General features: G+C 38.7%; 1 protein-coding gene across 1 annotated transcript in view; it reads right to left on the bottom strand.

The window, feature by feature from the left end:
* Positions 1-2,317: 2,317 nt before the first annotated feature.
* Positions 2,318-21,759, bottom strand: part of KPNA1 (karyopherin subunit alpha 1) — a 53,830-nt gene continuing 34,388 nt past the window's right edge. The window contains exons 12-14 of the mRNA XM_084501201.1: positions 10,438-10,565; positions 9,455-9,633; positions 2,318-5,702 (exon numbers count right to left, since the gene is read on the bottom strand). Of these exons, the coding sequence (XP_084357327.1) occupies positions 5,515-5,702; positions 9,455-9,633; positions 10,438-10,565 (495 nt within the window). The 3' untranslated portion in view covers positions 2,318-5,514. The remainder of the gene's footprint in view (positions 5,703-9,454; positions 9,634-10,437; positions 10,566-21,759) is intronic.

Raw genomic sequence — 21,759 nt, forward strand, 5'->3', positions numbered from 1 at the left:
AAGCCAATCCCCCCTTCTTGTCCTGTCATTGTCTGCCTGAGCAGAATTGCAGAGTACCCCAGAGCTTTTTCCCTGCTGAACATCCCCAGCTCTCAGGCTTTCTTCATAGGAGAGATATATCCTTACGTCCTTTCCTTACATGCCTGGTTATCACCACCATTTCTGGATCTACCATAAAACCTGTTTATCACTGCACCCGTTTGTTTTCTTTCAGCTTCCATATAGCTTCACGGTCTCAAAAACCTGAGCATGGGCTTTGTGCCTTCTCCAGCTCACTCCCAACCATGGCAGTATTTTTTTTTATTTTTTATTTTTGCAAGTAGCATACTAGAAAAATCTGAGAGGGACCATGAAAGTAACCACCTCTTTCCTAGTGTTTCCTAACTTCTAAGAAAGCACTTCTGAACAGTGTTTTAAAAACTTCATCTTTCTGCCTAAATAGCCAGCCTAGCTGACTAGAGAACACCCCACATCACCTGATTAGGTCGTAGCTTTAGCCTACACTATTATAACAGTGCCTGATGAAATGGAATATATTAAGCCCTTAGAAAAATGTTTCCTTTCTCCCCTTTGGCTTGGTCTGCAACACCATTTACATTTATTCTAAGTAGTAAAATTACTAATCCTACACCATATGCCTTATCGCTGTACCTCTTCCAGATGCAACAGATACTTCCCAATGCAATGATCGACCTCACAACTTGAATGCTGCCTCAAAAGACCATGCAGGAGCCCTATGGACACTGTAATAGTAGTACACGGATACACTGTTTATTTTCTAAGACAGGCATCTGAAAAAAAAATTAAAAAAAATTAATGACTGCTAGCTAAAATTGGCATGTGAAAGTACTAATGACATGTTATGCCAATCCCAGAAGAAAATAAAACATACTGGAAGACATGGGGAAGTACTTAAAGCTGGCACAGAGCTGAAAACTGCCCAATGGTAAGATAGCTGTCCCCGCAAATCCTTAGGAAAGCACAGAGGTGCCACACAGGTGCATCATCAGGAGCATCATCACTTTCAGAACTGGGTGGTGGGATTTGGTTCTTAACAATCTTAGCGCTGATGTTACAGAAATGCAGGGTCAAGAACACACGTCTTCCTGGGTCAACGTCTTCCTGTCTTCCCCTAAGATTAACAGAAGGGACTTTGACCAACAGTATTTAGTTGGCTTCAAAGAACCAACACAGAAATATAAGAATGGGTTGAAGTCTCTAGGCAGTAAATGATTGTTTGCCTCCGTGGTGTATTCTCAGGAGCCCCAAACACTGGTCCTGGCTTAGCTGCTGAAATTTTGTTAACTTTCTGCCCCACTATCTTCTGTATCTTCCTGAATCCAAAAGAAGAACCCTGTGTGCAACATTCTACTGGGATCTTTACCAACAGAAAGAATTAAAATTTCTGTTTGCTGCCCCAACAAACACATAACATTTAAAGACATTACAGGTCTGCAGACAGGACGGCTAGATAAAAATACCAGACAATCCTGCATCTTCCTTGCCCTAATGCCCAATGTAAAGTTTGTCACTGTTAAAACCTGACAGTTCCTTAGTGATGCTCCAAGAACAACTCAGAAATTCTTGGTTTTCACGCATCTTCTCACCTTAGCAGCTCACAAGGCTTCTGGAAGTTGCCTAGATGGGGTCTCCACAAGCAGAAACAAATGCATTAACTTCCATTTATACAGTAAGGGTAGCAGAAAAAATGTGAAATCCCTTTTCTTGCATTATACACTGCATAGCAGAGCTAAGAGAAGGACCAAAGATATCAAACAGTTTCCTGGCATATCCTCTGCTTATTAGACGGTGCTGCCTCCTAGCTGTACACAAAACAAGAATAGATCACTGCAAACTGTGGAGGAGGCTACAGGCATTCTCTGAGTTAGTTCCGTCTGAACTGCAACATACTCTTTAGGAAAGCAGAGAATACTGGTTGAAATGTTTCTAACAGCGAACATAATACTTGTTATTCTCGTATCAGTCTAACAGTTATTCTTGAGGGTAAAAAGCGCCTTGTTTCTCATCTGAATTGAACCTCACACCTTTTAACAGTTATTGTTGCTCCCAGTTTCGTGTCTCTTTTTAAGTGAAAATAGCAACACTGAGAATGCTCCTGTAAAAAAAAAAAAGTTTCAACAAAGCTGAACATGAAGTTCACATAATTCCCCATTTCTACTAAAAGATTTCTTTTTATACCTATGAGAATTACACTAGCCACACAGAATCATGTCAGGTAACCAGTATTCAAGTGATAATGTATAATGAACCTCAGATTTTTTCAGAGCACTTTTCCTTCAAAACAGAGTCCTTCGCATGTGGCCTGAATGTCATTTATTAGATGGGTAATGTAACACCACACATTTGGCTCTATCAAATGCAAACAGTCTGATTGCCCTTGGTTTACCAAGTAATTCTGATCAGTCTCTATCAGTAAACTGTTCCTTTCATAATTCATGTGTCTTCTCCCCTCCATACTCATGTAATTTGCAGCGTTTGTTAGAAGTAGTATTTCTTTTCAAGTCATTAATAAGGCTAAGTAAAGCAAGGACAAGAACTGGTTGCTGGAAGATCCTGATGAAAATACACTCAATTAAGCACCATTTAAAATTAAATTGAGACCTATGAGTTAGCCACATTTTAATCCATTTAATGTGTGCCATGTTGACTTCTGTATTGTTTTAGTTTTCAATCAAAATATTACGCAGTACCAGTCAAATGCTTTACACAGTCTAAGTATATATGACAACAATATTACCTGTGTCAAACCAAGCCTGTCACTTCAAACAAACATACCAAGTTTAAAGATTTATACTTATCTGCTCTGAATTCACATATCCACTGCAAAAGTAACAAACACTGGCTAGGCTCCTTACACAGGAAGGCACACCATTCAGCTTAAATGGACTCTTTTTTAATTCACTCATTTAGAGGCAACTGTCTTTTTTTTTTTCTTGGGGGCAGGGGAGGGAAACGCCAATGCACCACATTGTTTTCACTAGCCTGGAAGAGAAAACACTTATATATATATATAGATATATAGATATATAGATATGTATATATATACACACCTACATATTTGTGTGTATATATATACACAGGTGTGTGTGTATATATATGTATATATACACACAAGTGTATATATACACAGAATATACATATATGAATATACAGAATATATGCACACACACTTTGCTCAGATTTGTTTACAAAATATGTAGCATTTTTATACCATCCAATAAGAGGTAAATGATTTTAAACAAATCTTATAGAAATGACATGTTATTGGAAATTTACACGTAAAAAAATCCAGCACAAAAAAATCCAAAAGCTAAAACAAGATTTTGCTACTAATCAGTGCTTCTATCACCCTTCAAGAAAAGAGAAACACAGTTATTTATATGTGATGTAAAGGCAACATTGAGGGTTTTTTTGTTTTTAAATTAACCACCAAATTTAACCCCCTAAAATTACAAAGAATCAAAGTCCATTTACAGATCAAGTGCAGTAAACTAAATGTTCCTTCAGCACAAAGCAGCACTAGAGAAAATAATTGGGAGAGGGAAGGTGGAGGCCATCTGGCTTAGCTAGGGAGGCAGCAGGTGGCTTCTGCAGTGGCCACACAGGTCAGAGTCTCCATCCTGAAGCACAGACAGAACTGAAGACTGTATTTAAATAATGGTCACACAGAGCTGATGTTCAGGCCTTTGCCTAGCTTCTTTCAGCAGTTTGACAAGTGACATTATTTTATTTTATTTTATTATTTATTTATTTTTTTTTAACTCTGAATCCAATGGGCTGGTTTTGCTTTTGCAGTGGCTTGTCACTGAGAGGAGTCATAAAGAGGATCTTGCAGACAGTTCTGCCACTAACATTTACCACAGGTACACGACGCTGCAGATGTTAGTGGCATTTTTGAAATGCTTACACTGGACAAATGTGTGTTCCAAACGTCCCAAATGGCTTGCAAGAACATAGCCCGATGCCAGGGGGAGCAGACAGCCTGGAGAATCCATTGCATTTACAGAAATGGAACTGCCACTTTCAATCACATGGCACCTCCCGATGTGTGACGAGTTTGGTGTCAATGTCAGCTGAACTCAGTGAGGAGTGGCAGGCCTTTGCATCAGATGTCTGTGATCCAAGCAGCTTGCGGAGCCAAGAACATGCTGCTAGCAGAAGAGCAGTCTACAGCTGTGGATAACAGCTGTCATGCAGTCAGCAATGCCTTATAGATGTCACCTGTAGGAACCACGTGTTCCATGCTAATTCACCTGAAGTCCCGTAAACAGCAGAAGGAAAAATGAAATGAAAGGGGCAGGCAGACCTGGGTGTAACATTACTATCTTTTGAATGTAGTGTCATTTTATTTGTTAAATAAAGGGCTTGACCACGAGGACTCTTATCACGTGAGTTGAAGAGGAAGCTCATTTCATGAAAACCAAAGGAGATCTAACACTCCTTACGCTAAGTTTTACAAATTACGATTTTGTTTTCAGAGTGTAATTTTTCAGAAGAGAAATCTGTTCAAGTCAAGCTCTGTATAAATGTAAAGAGGCAGATAGGATTTTTTCCAACCATAATTCTAATACCAAGGACCAGACTCTGAAATATGAAGTCAGGAAGGGCTGGATTTTAAGGTAGGCATGGCCAGATCATACTGTGCTGGCAAGAAAAAGTGGGGGTAGTTTCTCCATTCTAGAAGCTGGTTTGGAAAGTCATTTCTGGGGGTGTGGTAAGAGTGACTTAAATTCACAGGTGATTTTTTTTTTTGTGGATGGAGAGGAAAGACTGGGAAGGTGTACAAATCTCCACAGTGGTCTGCAATCCAGCTTGAGAGCTCAGTGTTGAGAAGGGGAAGGACCAGGTGTGTTCAGTATTCTTAAGAATCAGAAACCACGTCCATTTGGAGCCTGTTGTTGCAGGGGACAGAGAACTCATTCCATTATTTGTAACGTTCTGTATGCCAATAACTCCAGCTGGCACATATAGCAAAGTAGATGCACTGCATGTGAAGATTTAACACATCTCACACAGCCATCCAAGAGGCATCCAGGGAAAAAAAAGAAAAAAAAAGTATGGGAAATTAATTCAGCTATGTTCTCAAAGTCTGAATGTCTCCCTGGGCTGCAGGCACACACTGCAGTAAATACGTGAGAAAGGCAGCCTTACCTTGGATGCCAGGAGTGTGGGGGCTAGTGGAGGAGGAATTACTTTCCTGTAACAGGAGTAGGGAATATCTCAAAGTATAGAAAGGTGCCTCAACTCCACAAAGATGACAGTGGAGAGATTCAGAATCTAGAGAAAAAGGGTGATTCTGGCAACCCCTTGCCAAGAAGGGGGCATCCTGCCACGGAGCCAAGAGTTTTCCGGACGTATGTAAGAGCATGTGCACAAGGCAAGCGAATGAGCGCAAACAGGATTATGGAAAACATTGAGAGAATCACTCCACGGGTGGCTTGTGGCTCAACAACAGGATTGGCTAGGTAGAGGAGCACACAGCACGGGGGCACCTCAGAGCTGGAAGCCTTCCATGGGAGCCTCACACTGCTGGAAGATGTACTGTTGCTGGCCAAGATCCACCTGTGGGGCAATGCTGCTGTCTTCATCCTCTGTTCCAAAGTAGTGCTCAATCAGATCAAAGGCCTTCTGATAAATCTCTTGATTCTCATGGCTTTGGAGGAATTCAATCTTGTCCAGGCCTGCAGAGAAAAGAAGCACATGAAAGTTACAGCTTGGCAAAAGCATTATGGCCATGATCAATTTCAATCTGTTGTGAACATCACATTCCATGGCAATTCTCTCCCACCTTCAGAAAAGAAAGATCCCACTATGGAGACCTTTACAACACTCACACTCTCCACAGCCAAGGAAAATCAGGTTGAACTACAGAATTCCTTTGCAAATGCACAATGTTCCATAATTTGTCTGCCTCTCCCCTCCCACTCCAAAAATCTAATAAATCAATGAATGTGTGAAAAAATAGGCCTCAAGACTTTTCCTGAATAGAGTTTTAGAACCATGTTTCCTGAAAGTGTGTTCTTAGCACTTTTGTTTACAAGGACCATGACCATACAGTCACTTAACTGCAAGTTAGAAGTCATTTTTGGTAATCATCTAGTCCAACTTGCAGCTCGGAGCAGCACTACTAGCAATAGCAGATTAAGTTAGCTGTGCCTTTGTCTAGTAATGTCTTCAAAATCTCCAACAATGGAGACTCCACTACCTACTACACATCATGGGTGTATACAATGCAGTTAAACTTGTACAATCACATTAAGCATGTCGGCAAACTCAAGCCTCATAGTCAGAAAATACGGCAAACGGAACTATCCTTGGTATGTAGGAATGAGGCTATAATGAAATCCAAGTTGTAGCCACCCTAGTAAATCTTTAGTACATGGGGTACTGTAGAGCTTTTCTTGTTCAACTCCTTTTACTGTGCATGGATACTAGAGGAAACAATTATCTGGCACTGTATTGATGTTTCTGCAACACTGATAAAAAGTTCTGTTTATACCTGTGGCTTTTGTTAAATAGGATACATATCAGAGGCTATCCCAAGTTAAGATCATGGTACTGTGAAGAGAACTACTGATCTCACAGCAACTCGTGACAGAAGACAAAGGGACACAAAAATGAATAAAGGAAGGGAGCATCTATCCCATAAGGAGAAGTTGAGACAGGTGGGACTGCTTAGCCCATAGAAGAGAAGGCTCAGGAGCAGGTGGGGCCAGCATCTTATTAAGATATGTAAATATCTGAAAGGAGATGGGAGACAGAGGGATGTGGCCAACCTCTTTTCAGTAGTTTGTGGGGGCAGGACAAGGGGTAATGGCCACAAGATGGAGCACAGGAAGTTCCGCACCAGCATCTGAAAGAACTTCTTCACGGTGAGGGTGATGGAGCACTGCAACAGGCTGCCCAGGGAAGTTGTGGAGTCTCCTTCTCTGGAGATATTCAAGGCCCATCTGGACACCCACCTGGGCAGCCTGCTCTAAGGAACTTGCTTTGGCAGGGGAATGGACCCGATGGTCTTTCGAGGTCCCTTCCAACCCCTACAATTCTGTGATTCTGTGAAGAGTAAGCCAGGCCCTTTTCAGCAATACCTAGTGACAGGAGAAGAGGTAATGGACATAAACTGAAACCCAGAAGGTTCTGTGTGAACACCAGGAAAACTTTTTTTTTTTTTTTTTTTACTGTGAGAGTGACTGAGCACCCGCACAGGTTGCCCAAAGAGGCTGTGGAATCCCTATGCTGTAAATACTCAAAAGCTGCCTGGACATGGTCCTGGGCAATTGGCTGGATAAGATGACCTTCAGAGGTCCCTTCCAACCACGGCCATTCTGTGATTCTGTGAAGTCGTAGGAGTCATGGGCAAGTGCTGACAGAATACAATTCATAAAACACTTGGAAATATATGAGGCCCCACAGTCACTCAAGAAGCAGCAGTGCTGTCCCAATTCTCTGAATGCAGCAGCCACTAATCAAGGCTTCCCAAACCATAAATGAAACCTTTATGCTAGGAACTGCCACACCTCATTCGAGAACCTAAAACATCTCCAAATTAGAATACCCGCTTACTTTTCATGGAAAATCAAACAAACAAACTAGAACCAGACACCAAAAAAAATCTTATTTTGATGCAGCTCTTTCCTGGAAGTGACATATTAATCAAGAAACAATATTCCATGCTACTATCCTCTCCTATACTGCTCTTGACAACCCATTTTTATTTTTTCTTAAAGCTTCAGTGCTGGGCAGCACGGAAACAAGCATAACAAGTCAACTACGTTAACAAACGTCTAAGATGACTGCCTTCAACTTTACCTCTACAGGACTACTCAAGACAAATCCTCTTGAACCTCAGAGTATTTAAGGATATCTCACTAAGGGCTACTCATATTAAATAAAAAAAAAGACCCAGACAAACAATTCCATCTGATACTACTACTTTTAAGGCAATGAACAATTAATACATTACAACTGACACAAAACCTACTTAGCCAATCCACAGAATAATTCTCACCGTAACGCTATGCAAGCTACATTGCATACCGAGATAAAAGACTTATGCTAAGGTTGAGGGAAGAGAATTGGATTTGAACAGAATTCTGGAATTATGTAGGACTTAACATATGCTTAGGGAAAAAGCCAATGACAGGGAAAGGGTAGGATAAATGCAGATCACAGAGAAACAAACATGACAAAGTAGAGAAACTGAGGCAATATTAAGACATTGGTTGCATATGAGTATGCTCATCGAGCCAAAGCCCTGTACCTCATCATCCATAGTCCGCCCTACCTTTTTGTTAAATTCTGTTTTTAGTTTCTCACTGTTCTAGTTTGTTAGTAATAGACAATAAATTATATAAATCACCTTATTCTGAGTCTGTTTTGCCCATGATGATAAATGTTCAGCAATCAACCTGTCCTTATCTCAACCATTGAGCCCTTTCCATTCTGTTTTCTCCCCCTTTCCCTTCGAAGGGTGGGAGTGAGAGAGCAGTTGTGGTGGAGTTCAGCTGCCCAACTGGGTAAAACCACCACAACCATATAGATTAAATATGAATTGTGTGTCATTTCAGTATTTTTGAAAGTTTAAGGGCAGCTGTGAGTTTAGAGACAGAATGTCCCATCAGAGCAGTATGCAAAGAGGACAGAGGATCAAGATTCATAAAGTGGAGAGCAAGCATACTTGCTGTGTCCTCTGTTCTTAAAAAAAAGAGCTATACAGAAGAGAGGAGCTGTCACTGCCTGAACAATGCCTTAGGGAAAAATCCCACAGCAAGGCAAGAGTGTTAAACAGTGAGCAATTTACAGGCTCTCCACCTTCAGACTTCTAGACAGACTGCTAGATAGTTTTACCCTTTCTGACATAAGATTGTGCTTTTCTCAATGATACTTAATTCTACTGAGAAAAGCTGCTGAGGTGAAGAGAGAGATACCACATCAGACAGAAAACGGCCAGACCGAATTGAGAAGACCCCAGGCCTGTTAACAAGGAAACTAACCTTAGGAGTAGACATACCTCAGAACCAGGACTAAATGATGGCAGTGCATGCCATAACTACAGCAAAGCAAAGCCAAAACAAGAATTTGCTGCTGCTGGCAGAATTCTGCAGGGCAGCAGAAAGGGAAAGGAAAGGCCTGAAACCTGAGAAACAGAGCAGAGCTCCTGAACTTTTATCTGCTGCAGAGAAAAGATACTAGGGCTGAATGACATCCAGGTTTCTGCAATGTGAAAAAGAAAGAAATAAAATATTCACACACTATCTCCAACTACATACAGACAAAGGTAATGTGAAAAGCACACTGGTAAACGATTTGTCGAAGAACAGTTAATTTTCAGGTAAAAGTGGTAAGGAAATTAATACAATCTGGTCTTCTGAAACTCTAACAGATCCATGATCACTGCTTTAATCCCTGCCATCCACAGATGTTTTGCTCATACCATATGCTTCCTCAATAAGAGCGCAGTAAGGATTAATGCCAGTGCCACTGCATTTGGATTCCTGCTCTCCAAGCCTCAGGATGTTCTCCAGCCCATTCAGTGCTACTTGCACAATCTTTGAGTCCATTACTGTAAGGAGGTCACAGAGTGGTTTGATGCATCCCAATTCTACTAAATACCTGAAAAACACCACATAGACAACAGTTAATTGTTTGTAAAGGTAGAACCGACATAGCCATTTAAACATTTAGTGTGAAGTATAAAGAACCAAAACAAACATAAAATATCAACTTGATTGCAGAAACTGGAAAAATTACAGACATCTATATGTATCCAGTCAATTCTGCTGAAAGACTGAAAATATCTTTAAAATATATTATCTGTCTACACATTTCTATGTGTAGAAAGATAATGAAATAATCATCTAATTTTGTAACTTTTATTTATAAATTTATAAGTTTATAATGTATGTTATCAGCTGAACTATATTAAATTATAATTTAAAGTATTAACTTTGTATAGAGTTATATATAAGCATAATATACTAGTATAAGTTAAACAGAAAGAACAATGAACGTGAAGCCCTTGTCTTAGGGGCTTGGGAGTACGTCTTTCAGCCATGACTCTCTAGGTTGCATTTTGTTACACTCTGTAACAACCACTGTGAAAAAGTTTAACAAGTTTAATTTGTGGTTTGTTTGCTTTTTTTCCACATAAGAGGAATGGTTCAATTAATGAAGTAAGTATTACAGCTGAAATTCTTGATTTCTCCATACAGGAATGAATGGCTCATTCATAACTCAATCTAAAGATGTCATCTCTCTGGAGACAAACTCTGTAAGCATACAGAATTTTACATACAGACTGTCAAAACTGTACCAACTCTTTACAGAAACATTTTTGAGTTTCTATGTTACTAGCTTGGTTTCTTGCAAAAACACTAATTCACTCAATTTCATTGAAACATTTGTACTATTTCATACTTGATCTGTTCAGCAGAGCCTCCAGATGTTGCATTTGTGATTGCCCATGCAGCTTCCTTCCTCGTCCGAAATTCAGCTGTTTGCAAAATATTTATTAGAGCTGGAAAGATATGGGCATCGATGACTGTCTGCAAAAGAGAAATGACATGTCAAGGTTATAATAAAAATTAGAAATAAATTCCTTGTCCTGAGCCATTTAATGCCTATGCTCAACACCACACATTAAACAATGAAATATTACTTCTCAACAGGCAAAAATCAGTTTACAGCTTTACATTCAAAACCCTAATTATCACCAGTTAGTGTTTATCCCAAAGTAATTCATAACATGTTCAAACTGAACTATCACTATATCTAACATGCAACTTAATTATACCTTGACAGCAGGAGAATGCCGTATTTCCCTTATTTTCCGGGTAATGAACTACTAAGATCTTTCCCCCTAAACGGGGAAAAAAAAGTTCATAAACCTGTTCATCAAATACTGTATTTTGGCAAGATTAGGCAACAGAGAAAAGAAAGAACGTACTGCAAGAACTAAGAACTCCCCAAAATAATATGTTCTTTCCTGGTGAAAAGATAAAGCAACAGATGGTTCAGTAATATGGTTAACTGCATAGCCCATCAAATAGATACAAGTCAAATGAGTACTTAATCAGCAGCACAAAGTTTCTAGTAACAGCCCCTGGAAAAAACCTTTTGCAATAAAAAAATAAAACTGGTTCAGTTACACACCTACCACAAAGATCTGAAACACTTTCTTTCATAAGGGTAACTGAAAGAAACAAGAGCCTAGGGTTGCGTTTTTAAATCAACCATTTAATAAGGACATTATCACTGAACTGGTAACAGCAAACTCAGACAAATAAATCCTTTGCAAGGAGCTCTACAGACAGAAACAGACCACATCCAGCATAAAGTTACAGGCAATTCACTGGCTGGACAATTACCCAGTGAAAAAAAAAACAACCTGTTGACATTTCTTTTATCCTTCCTGTTTATCTGGGCAGCCAAGCTGCATGAATTCGTAAATCCATACTGTGCATTAGTTTTATCAACAGCCTCTTTTACCACAGAATCTGCAATTCCATAAAGGCGATTTGTGGCCCTCAACTAAAAAGAGTGTACGAATTTAAAAGCTATCACAAAATAAAACTCAACAGGAATTGGAAAAGAAAAAACCTTTTCTTACATTTTTCTGCTTTCTAGCATTGAGAGGTTTCATATTTGCATTAGATTGAGGGGAAACATTCACTAAGAGTGACAAGATTCAACATGAACCCTTTTATAATTTTCTGCATCGCTTAGAGGTACAGGGCACCATAGCCAAACTTCACCCTCCCAAAGGAGAGCAACTTAAATAAATAGCAATAGTGGAATATAAGAAACCCAACACTGGGGTTCAATAACTCTCAGGTATGTCTCTTGGCTTCACTGATCATAATGCAACTTTTCTGGAGTCTAGGGCAACATATAGGCTCTCTATAGGTACCTCAAGGGAGGCTGTAGCGAGGTGGGGGTTGGCCTGTTCTCCCACGTGCCTGGTGACAGGACGAGGGGGAATGGGCTTAAGTTGAGCCAGGGGAGTTTTAGGTTAGACGTTAGGAAGAACTTCTTCACTGAAAGGGTTGTGAGGCACTGGAACAGGCTGCCCAGGGAAGTGGTGGAGTCACCATCCCTGGAAGTCTTCAAAAGACGTTTAGACGTAGAGCTTAGGGAAATGGTTTAGTGGGGACTGCTAGTGTTAGGTCAGAGGTTGGACTCGATGATCTTGAGGTCTCTTCCAACCTAGAAATTCTGTGATTCTGTGATATTTTGAAGGAACACATGTACAACTGCAAAGATTGGTACAATAATATTTTAAGAAACCCCTTGTCTTTGCTGCACTTTTTGAAAAGTATCACCTCTTAAGTCCCTCTTCCCAAATGAGAATTTTTACAAGAGGATTATTTACTTATAAAGCATCTTCTCAGAACAAGCTTCTTTAGTAATCAGAGAAAGTTACACAGTAGCACCCAACTAAATCAGCACATCTTAGCCATCAGACCGCAAGTATTTTAACTTTGATCACTAAAAGAAAAATATACCTTAAAATATTTCAATTTAGACCTGTAGGAGGTGAATAGTAGGGAGAATTCAAGAACAAGGGGTACTAGCAATGGGACAGTAACAAGTGGGAAGAATCACAGAAGATCTTAATTCTTTTCCTCCAGGCTTAAAAATTTTGATCTTTTCAATGAAAAGCCTGGTGGATAAAAGCACTCTCCTCAGAGTGGCAAAATATGCCTTTGAACTTTTTCAGAAGGAAATGAATCCAGAAGTCTTGGGTGAATGATCAAATTTCTAAGCTATTGCATAAATGATTACAGGCACCTTGTTCACTTCCCTGCTGTACCACAAATTCAGCCATCCTTACCCAAGAACATGCTAAAAGACCACAACGATTACTACAGCCTTTGGTAAGGTACTTCATGCAAGGAGACTGGCTTGAGAGAAGACCAGCTGTCATTAGACTTTTAACTTTCCCACTGCTTGACATGCGTTAAGTGCTGTCACCACCTCACTCCTGAACAAGTCCCAATTAAACGCATTTAACTACCCCTCTATAGTACAGCACGGTTTTTCAACTAGCAGTCTATTGACAGTTGAAAATCACAGGCCTTGTATTTGTAAAATAAACATTAACTAGATCAGAAAATAGCTTGCTTTGAACTTAATATCTTCACTGAACTTTGCAAGTTCAGTTAAGCTCCAGTGGGGAGAAAACAATAAAACATAATAAAGAGAACAATAAAACGTTGAAGAAAAAGTGCTAGCAGCACTTTTTATTTTAAACTCCATGTTTACAGCCTTTCTTAGTGATTATTCTTGAAATCAAACTAGACTACACATGGACTCCTAGCTCTGACATCTTACGTTAGAATAATTACTATAGAAATAAGTCATGTGTTCCTTTCAATTAAATTTACTTGCACAATAAAATAGTAAGCCACTGAAACAGATTGCTGCTGTGTTTTGTTTTGTTTTTCCCCTTGAAGAAAAGCAAACTTGAGGCAGAGCAACACCCTAAAGGACTGTGGTAAGGTGAGATCCTAAAAGTGATGATTTAAATATTGATTTGAATGATTTTATTTTTTTTTAACCTTATTACCACAGTATGGGCATCTGACTTGTAAATGTGCTGAAAACTCAAGTAATGTGGTGAATATAAAGAATGTTCAAGATTATATCTTTCAAATAAAATGAACACTGTTAAGGGATTTCAGTTTAATAACTTTAAAAAAAATGATAAAAGTAAAAGATGAAAAAATTTCATGGTGTAAACTAAAGACTGACATACGAACATCTCGCTCTGCCAGCTGTTCGAGTGTTCTGCTATTCCCTGAAAAATTATAGGTGCCTTGGCCATTCATGTAGGCAAATGTCTCATACTAGCTATAATGTAAAAGATATTAAAACATTCTTTCTGAGCAGCTGATGTACGGTAATTTTTTTTTTATCTATGCCTTCTAAAGGTGACTGAAATTTTTAAAGGAGTCTGATGACAGCAGGTTAACAGGGTAACAATTTTAAAGAAACACTCCAAGAACCATGTCATTTTTAGCAGTTCACATAGATTTTTCAATCCAAATCACTGTTACAATCACATGTAAGAAAAATATTTTAACATCCTGCTCCAACAGCAATCAAAAGCAGATGTACATGGAAGTGCGAACTCTTCGTGTATTTCAAGTTTTTAAATTCAGTTACAGCAGTGAGTTTTAGTTTGACTACACCTGTAGGAAAAGATATGTGCTCATTTGCGCAGCACCTACTTATTACTCTGCTGTCTCTGCCTTTGATGATCTTGCTCAAAAGCGAAGAATAATTCTTCCCCTTCTTCTTCTTTCTTCAAAGAAGAATTCATCTTCTCAAATGCTGTTCATGTTTCTACAGCATTCTCTAGGTTTCTCTACCTGTCCCTTAGTCTATACAGTTGCACCTCATATAGAATCAAGTTGACATTTTATGGTTCTCCTTACCACCAGTTTCATTTCCCATCATGTCCTCTGAAAACTGATGTATGTTCGGGGCAACACTGAAGATCTATACCAGAACCAGAATAACTTTTTGTTTGCTTGTTCTTTTTATCCCTTTCCTTAAGATTTTAAATATTTATGTTGATTTTAGGCTGCTACTGGGCACTGTAGTAGCATTTTCAAAAATGTTATAAATTGGTTTTATGCCCAAGAGCTAATGCAGAGCCCATCCTTTTAAAAATGAAACTAACACCAAAATTTATGCCCAATTGCATCCCTTCATGTTTGTTGGAACTGAACTCTGTTTTGACTTATCATTGAGTCTTTCTGAAAATCAAACTGAATTTGAATCAAAAACTGAATTTTCAAATTTAATTTGAAATTGAATTGTAATACCCAGTCCTTTAGCAAATCTGGCCCTCGCTTTTGAAGTATTTTGTTTGTTTGTTTTAAAACAGATGGCATTCCTGCAGCTCTGACGCTCCAAGAGGGTTGTCTGTCTCTTCGAAGCACTTCATCCTTTTTATTTCTTTTAATCAAGCTTATTCACTTCATAATATTTGATTTTAAAGAGCTGAGACAGATGAAAACGAATGTTCAGAATTTTATTACATCACCATGCATGCTGAATCTAACTACAATATAGTCATGGTTAGGGAGCAGCTCTTCAGCAGCAGTGTATTAAATTAGTACATGAACTGGCCAATACCAAATTAATTTGCTCCTCTTCTTTGGGTTCCCACAAATAAATCACTTATGGTATGCAAAAACACACATATAGTGTACAAGTGTCTACACATGAATCACCACATGCCTGTGATAGCAACAAAGTCTTACACTGTGATTGTGTTCTGCTCCTGCAAGCTCTCTTATTACCTTTAGCAACTCAAGATTACAGTCACCACCTTATCTGGAAGCTGTGAGTATTCCTACTACTACATTCTCCTCCTCCAGGCTGGGAATTTTAGTTCACAGGGGTTTCTCTGTAACTTGTGATCCAGTTATGCTGTTTACAGATTCAATTTACAACTGCTTTCTAAATGACCTAGCAAATATTTGTAAGGCAAAGCCACTTCAGATGATGGCATATGAGTACAAACCTGCTGCCATATGAGTCAAGAAGGAAGCACTTCAGATCTCATTTCTAATGGGCTTACGTTGTTGACACTGACACTAAATCCATATACTCCAAGCTGTGTATAAAGTAAACTTTATACTAGTTTACACAGGTTGCTATTGCTCTCAGGAAGAACCTGCACTATAATGAACAGCACTGTGTTAAGCTGTCTCCAGATTTTAGGGTCTGCCCTCCAAAAAATATAGTAATATGTACTGATGAGGTTTTCGGACAGAAAAAAAAATCAAAGGTATCCTAGCTGTGCTACCCTCAATATGGTGTGATGTACGGATGCACCACATGTGGAAGCCTAACAACAGTTTTACTTAAACACAAACTTAAACCTCAAAATCACTCGTCTGACTTTTGCTGGTCCACAGACAAAGAAACGTGACATTTACAGCAACACCATACTTTGCTCCTATTTGAGAGGCTTTTTAAAGCCCTGCCACCACAAACAGCATATGAGGATTTGAGACCATCTGTGCAAACTAAGGCATGAACCAAACACATTTTATACTTAAATAATTTGATAGTTTGCCTGTGTAAACTGCAACTCTGCATGTGAACTGTGGTATTCTTTTCCCACGTCCTCAGCCTTACTCTGGCCTTTTTGGAGAAGACCTGACAATTCTCAGCTTGTATCTTTACCCAGTTTGTAAAAATGCATTTCATTCTAGAGTTTCTAGAACTGATAGGCAATGTAGCATTTGCTACACTTGCTTATAGCACATTTCATCAAGGATAGGAAACCCTAAAGAAGAAATGAACGGCACAGATCCTGTTGCTACCACATGTAGCCGTATTCAGGTTTCCAGATGTTCTTGTGAGAATTTAAGGTATATCAGAAAAGAAGTGATAAGTTTCTTAACCTGTCAACAGGAGAGAACTCCTATGATGTCTTCACTGTCAGATATGGAAGATTGTATCTGGTGTACTGCCTTTCATAGCTTTTCAACAGGTTGCGTTTTCTGAGGCATCTGATAGCCTTTCATACCCTTCAGAAGGGTCGACAGTCAGGATTTAGCTTCAGTTGTGCAGTTCTCCTTCTGATTCCCAGGAAGATGTAGTTCCCCTTCTCCCTGACTGGGGAAGCTATCCACTGAAGTACAGCAAAGCTGTATACAAACTAGGAAATTAACAAACAAAAACTATACTTAGTGACAATCATGACTGCATCAGGATATACACATCCATCCCAAACCTTAAAAGCACAGAAATAAAGAGGGGAAAGACTGCTGTATTCCATCACTTTTCCATTGCCTAAACACTGTTGATAACACACTCTGAAAGGCTTTCACTTCCACATTTGGTGGGGGAAAAACAAAAAAACACTCCTGTGTTTTAAACATTAGATACAAACAAAGTTCAGCACACATTTCATGCATGTTAACTTACATTGCTTACCAGTAGGAAGAGTTTACTTGATTGTGTTTGAGTGCGAATCTAACAGTGATAGGCTCCTGTCTTATCTTTTAGAAATGGCAGTGAAAGCCTTTGGAGTGTGCTAACAACATTATAGGCAGTATGAAAGTGGAAATGAATATAGAAGTCCTTCCCTCTAACTTTATATTTCTATACTTCTGAGTGGGTGGATGGAGGAAGTGTAACCCAATGCAATCTTAAACAACACTAAATATAGCTCTGTCTGTTAATATTGGTTGGGTAAATATGCATTAGATTTATTGAAATATTTCATTTTCTTCTTGGAGCGCTGAAGCAATGCTTAGATTATGGTTTGAGCACTACCCAGAACTTCCATGGTATTCAAACATCCTGATGGCTCTGGAGCAACAACCCACTCATTAGATCAGCTTGTAACTTGTAATAATGTACTTACTATGCAAAGCAGATATTTAACTTTTAGGAAATACATTACCATGGAGTGATTTTTTTTTTACTTGATTTCTGGCTAAAGATTGTGCGTGGTCAAAATCCAGTTAATACAGCACAGACTGGAATAGATCTGGTTACAGTCTGTAATCTGCAGTAGGAACTACTGAGCAATTTGGAAGGTCTGGGGAGGAAGGAAAATAAATGACTTAGTTCAGAGCTGCATCTAGTATTTAGAATTCCTTCTGTAATGAAGGGCAATTCTCAAGAACTGACATTTTAATTCACTGCGATGTGTGACGTTACCTTTAAAGTTCATTTCTGCAGAGTAAAAAATGCAACATGGATGAAATAGGTCCATCCATGCACTTAGTAAATTGGATATTCTTCACAGATGGGAATTATCCCTTGTCCCCTCAGCTAGTGAAAACAAAACAGGCTTCTACTCTCTATGCTACATTTTAGCATAGGACCATGTTCAAGAAGAACTTTACCAAAAGCATAGTCCAACTTCAGAAACTATTTTGAAGCATTTTTCAGCTCAAGCATTTACAATGATTGGCATGGAGTAGGAGTTATCTGAAAGAATAGCTCAAAGAAGGAAGTTTGTGAGAAAAGCAGACGTATCCGCTCCAGAATTGAAAGGAGGTTTTATTACACCTTGAATCTCACATGACAAAATCTGTAGTCAGAGTAGACTCTAAAGAATTGGAGCTTTTCTGGAACCATTTTATACATATGTGATGCGACTTGCAGCATCTGATAATCACTGCAATTACACTTGCAATTGATAATAATAATTTCTAAGAAACAGCAGCTTCAAGATCTCCAATCAAACAGGTTGCAAACATTTTCAAGCATCCTTTACTTCACAACTTCACTCTAACAAGCCTCTTTCTTCAGTTCCAAAAACCTAAGCCTCGTGATGGATGTGATTTGCAAAATGTCCCAATTACCCAGATAGTTAACACCTGCTCCAGATAAGAAGCACTGTGTGTTTTTTTAAATCTCAGTTTTACAGCTGACAATATAGATTGTATTGGTAATGCACTTGGGAGAGTCAGTATTTCGCTACATAGCACGTGTGTGCTTAGAGTTCAGAAGTAGCTCAATTGCTCTGAATCGGTCCTAGGGGATTCTTGAATGAGGAACTACAACTTTCACTTTTGAGAATTTTCTTCTCTTTTTTTTTTTTTTTTTTTTTTGAATTGAATGCAAACATTCATTGAAAAACAGGCTTCCAACTTCACTTGTGACGTAGCCAAAGGCAGGCTATACTTAAAGCTGAATTCCTTTAAATCCAAATGCATTTTGGTGATGTGATAGACTCTGTATTTTCTTCCTGACACAAGAATACCGAGAAAGAGCTTCTTCCCAGACAACAATAACTATTTTTCTTTGCAAAGCAAAAGGGTTCTTCTGTACTTGTAAAGGACCACCAGCTAAAATTTAAGGTGCAATATTAATGGCTAATAGCATTAATTTCCCCATCTTTGCCTTCCCCACCTCCTTTTCCCAAGGCATAAGCCAATTCTATTCTGTTCTCAGTAGAAAGAGGTCTCACCTAAACTGGTGATGAGGCGTTTTGAAACCTTTACAAACTACTGAACACACGCAATTTTGTTTAGCTAGACCACCTAACAAATTTGTTTAGCTAGACTAGGCAAATTTTGTTAACTTTAACAAAAGAAATACTACATTATCACTTTTTTTCAAATAAAGTTGAGACAGCAACTGAAGACTCAGAGGTTTGTGAAGGGTATAGTTAAGATTCCACCTACACCTTTACTTTTAGATGTCTGAGCAGTGCGTATCAGGTGTAGAAATAGTGTCTGTCCTTGTTAGCACAGTAACTCCTTCACTTGAACAGAATGATGTGATAAATTGAATACTTACGTAGAAGGCACAAAAGCAAGTGGATTATTGAAATAGCTTCTAGGTGTACAAGAACAAATTACCTCTAGAACTCTTCACAATTTTATCTTCAGTAGATCATGAATACGAAAACAAAGATCCTGAGGTTTTGAAAAAATGCTCTAATAACGAACTTCACTTTCTATTGCCATTTTAGATACTTGTTTCTTTATGGAATGACTTTGTTTCTGATTTTCTCAAGATCATCTTTTTCATAGTTTGCAACACTCCTACATGGTTCTGTATCTTAAAGGACCTCTAACAGAGTTGGGAAATACGAAATTAAATAAATGTGCTGGGCTGGACTGTTCCACAGAACTCTTAGGCTTAAAACTCTTAGGCTCCCCAGAGCCTCTTAAGCTTCCTGGGAAAAGCAAGAATAGCCTACTAGATAGAAAGAAGTATGAGCAATATTTTCTAAGGTAGTAACAGTATGGATAAGGCAGCCAAAAGATCCTTCACTGCAAGAAAAGCAAAGGCAAAAACATTTTTACCTTATTACAAGTGGTAGTAACTACCTTCTCAGCACTGCTAATTGTACAGCAATTAGAATTGCTGATACAAGAAAAAACAGGGATGCAGTTGCTGATTTTATACAGTGCTTTATCTTATATATTCACCTAGTCCACAGATCTAATATGCAAGCGACAGCAAAGCTAGAATTGAAATTCTTGGAGCTCTCCCAACATTAGATCAAGTGACCAAATCCTTCTGAATCTGACAAAAAAACATGATCTTCAGTGGAAAGAGTAAAATCTTGACTGAGAAATGTAAACACAGCTTTAAGAGGTTTGTTTGCTCTCAGTTCCATCTTAGTCACATCCTTGCATCAAATGAAAAAGACGTAGCTTTTCAGCTCATAAGTTGTATTTTCTTGCCTACTTATTTTCTAAGATGAGTACCTCTTAAGTTAGATAAATATTCACACTTAATTACAGAAAGTTTAGCAGACTCTTATCTTCCTGAAAAGTCTCATCTTCATTTCCTATTTTTTTCTGAAAGGTAGATGAAGACCTCTTCAAGATGTTACGACTTTATGTTGCCCCTTCAGCAGATGAATATTGTTTGTAAGGTAGAAGGCTTAACTAAACTGCTGCAAAAACCACCTGCAAAGCACGTATCAGGGCTTCATCAGGGAAAACAATGCAGCTTTTTTCACAATCTCCTGCAAGATTTCTGCAAAAAGAATTCCATCCCTTTGGTGAAGAAGCTTGACCACTTCATGCTAATTCTGATGATACAGAATGAATAATCAAGAGCCATCAGATATAAGAATAACAAGTGTTAGACTGCCTTCTAAGGAAAAGGATATGACAAAAATATCTCTCAGTCACTTCTGCCAACGTAATATGGACTTGGATTGCTTTCTGCCTGGTTACTACGCAGTGACAAAAATACTTCCAAAGCCTAATATTTCTGCTATTCTTTTCTATTCCTCAAAGACTAGATGCCTTCAATTGGACTTCCACACACCCTCTGCAATCCCTGAGAATACTCTCTATATCCTGTGAGGGAGAAGAGCACTGAGAAATGGAACTTCAGAAAAATTAAGTTTGATTTATGCAAGGAACCTTCATTCAACCAGCTTGATGGGAACCTAGTACATTTATCAGATGCAGCCTGGTTTCACTACAATCTTGTTTTTCCATCAGTTCAAAGAATCATAGAATCATTCAGGCTGGAAAAGACCTCTAAGATCATCTAGTCCAACTTTTAACCTAGTACTGAGAAGTCCACCACGAAACCATGCTACTAAGTTCTACATCTACACCCTTCTTGAAGACCTCCAGGAGTGGTGACTCAACTACTTCCCTGGGCAATGCTGGAAAAAAATAAGGAAAGATGTTCTCCTTGAAAGCCAAACAAAAAATTTCTTAGCATGGCTGTTCTTAAAAACTTCACACCCAGGGAAAACAAAAACGTGTTGAACAGTTTCTTCATTTCCTAGTCTAAGAAAAAAAAAAAAAAAAACCTGTAGAGGAGATGGTCAATCTCTCACTGGGAGACAAGTCCCAGGACTTCCTCCTGATGGCTGAACCTAAGTCCAGATTCCGAACAAATATGTGGTCTTTTGGAGGCCTTATTGTAAAGATTGACATAAGGGACTGACTGAGACTTTCATTCGCTTGTGTGTGCTACCCCTTAACATGACAGGATTGCAACATTTGGTACAGCCAGGAAGGACAAACCCCACAGCAACATGTTAGACATCCTCTACTACTGCTCAGTTTAATAAAAAGCATGTTTTTGATTTGGCTAAGCACAACTGCCAATTTTAGCAATTATAAAAATATATAATTACGACTAAAAGTATTTACAATGTAGTTGGTCCATATCTGGTGGTGAAATCAAGAAACATCTAAAGTTATTTGATTCTCAAAGTTTGTAGCTTCCTTGTTTCCTATTTGAGGATTCCTATACCATAATTGTCAAAGGCAT

Source organism: Aythya ferina, assembly GCF_964211825.1.
Source record: "Aythya ferina genome assembly, chromosome: 1".
Taxonomy (NCBI): Eukaryota; Metazoa; Chordata; class Aves; order Anseriformes; family Anatidae; genus Aythya; species Aythya ferina.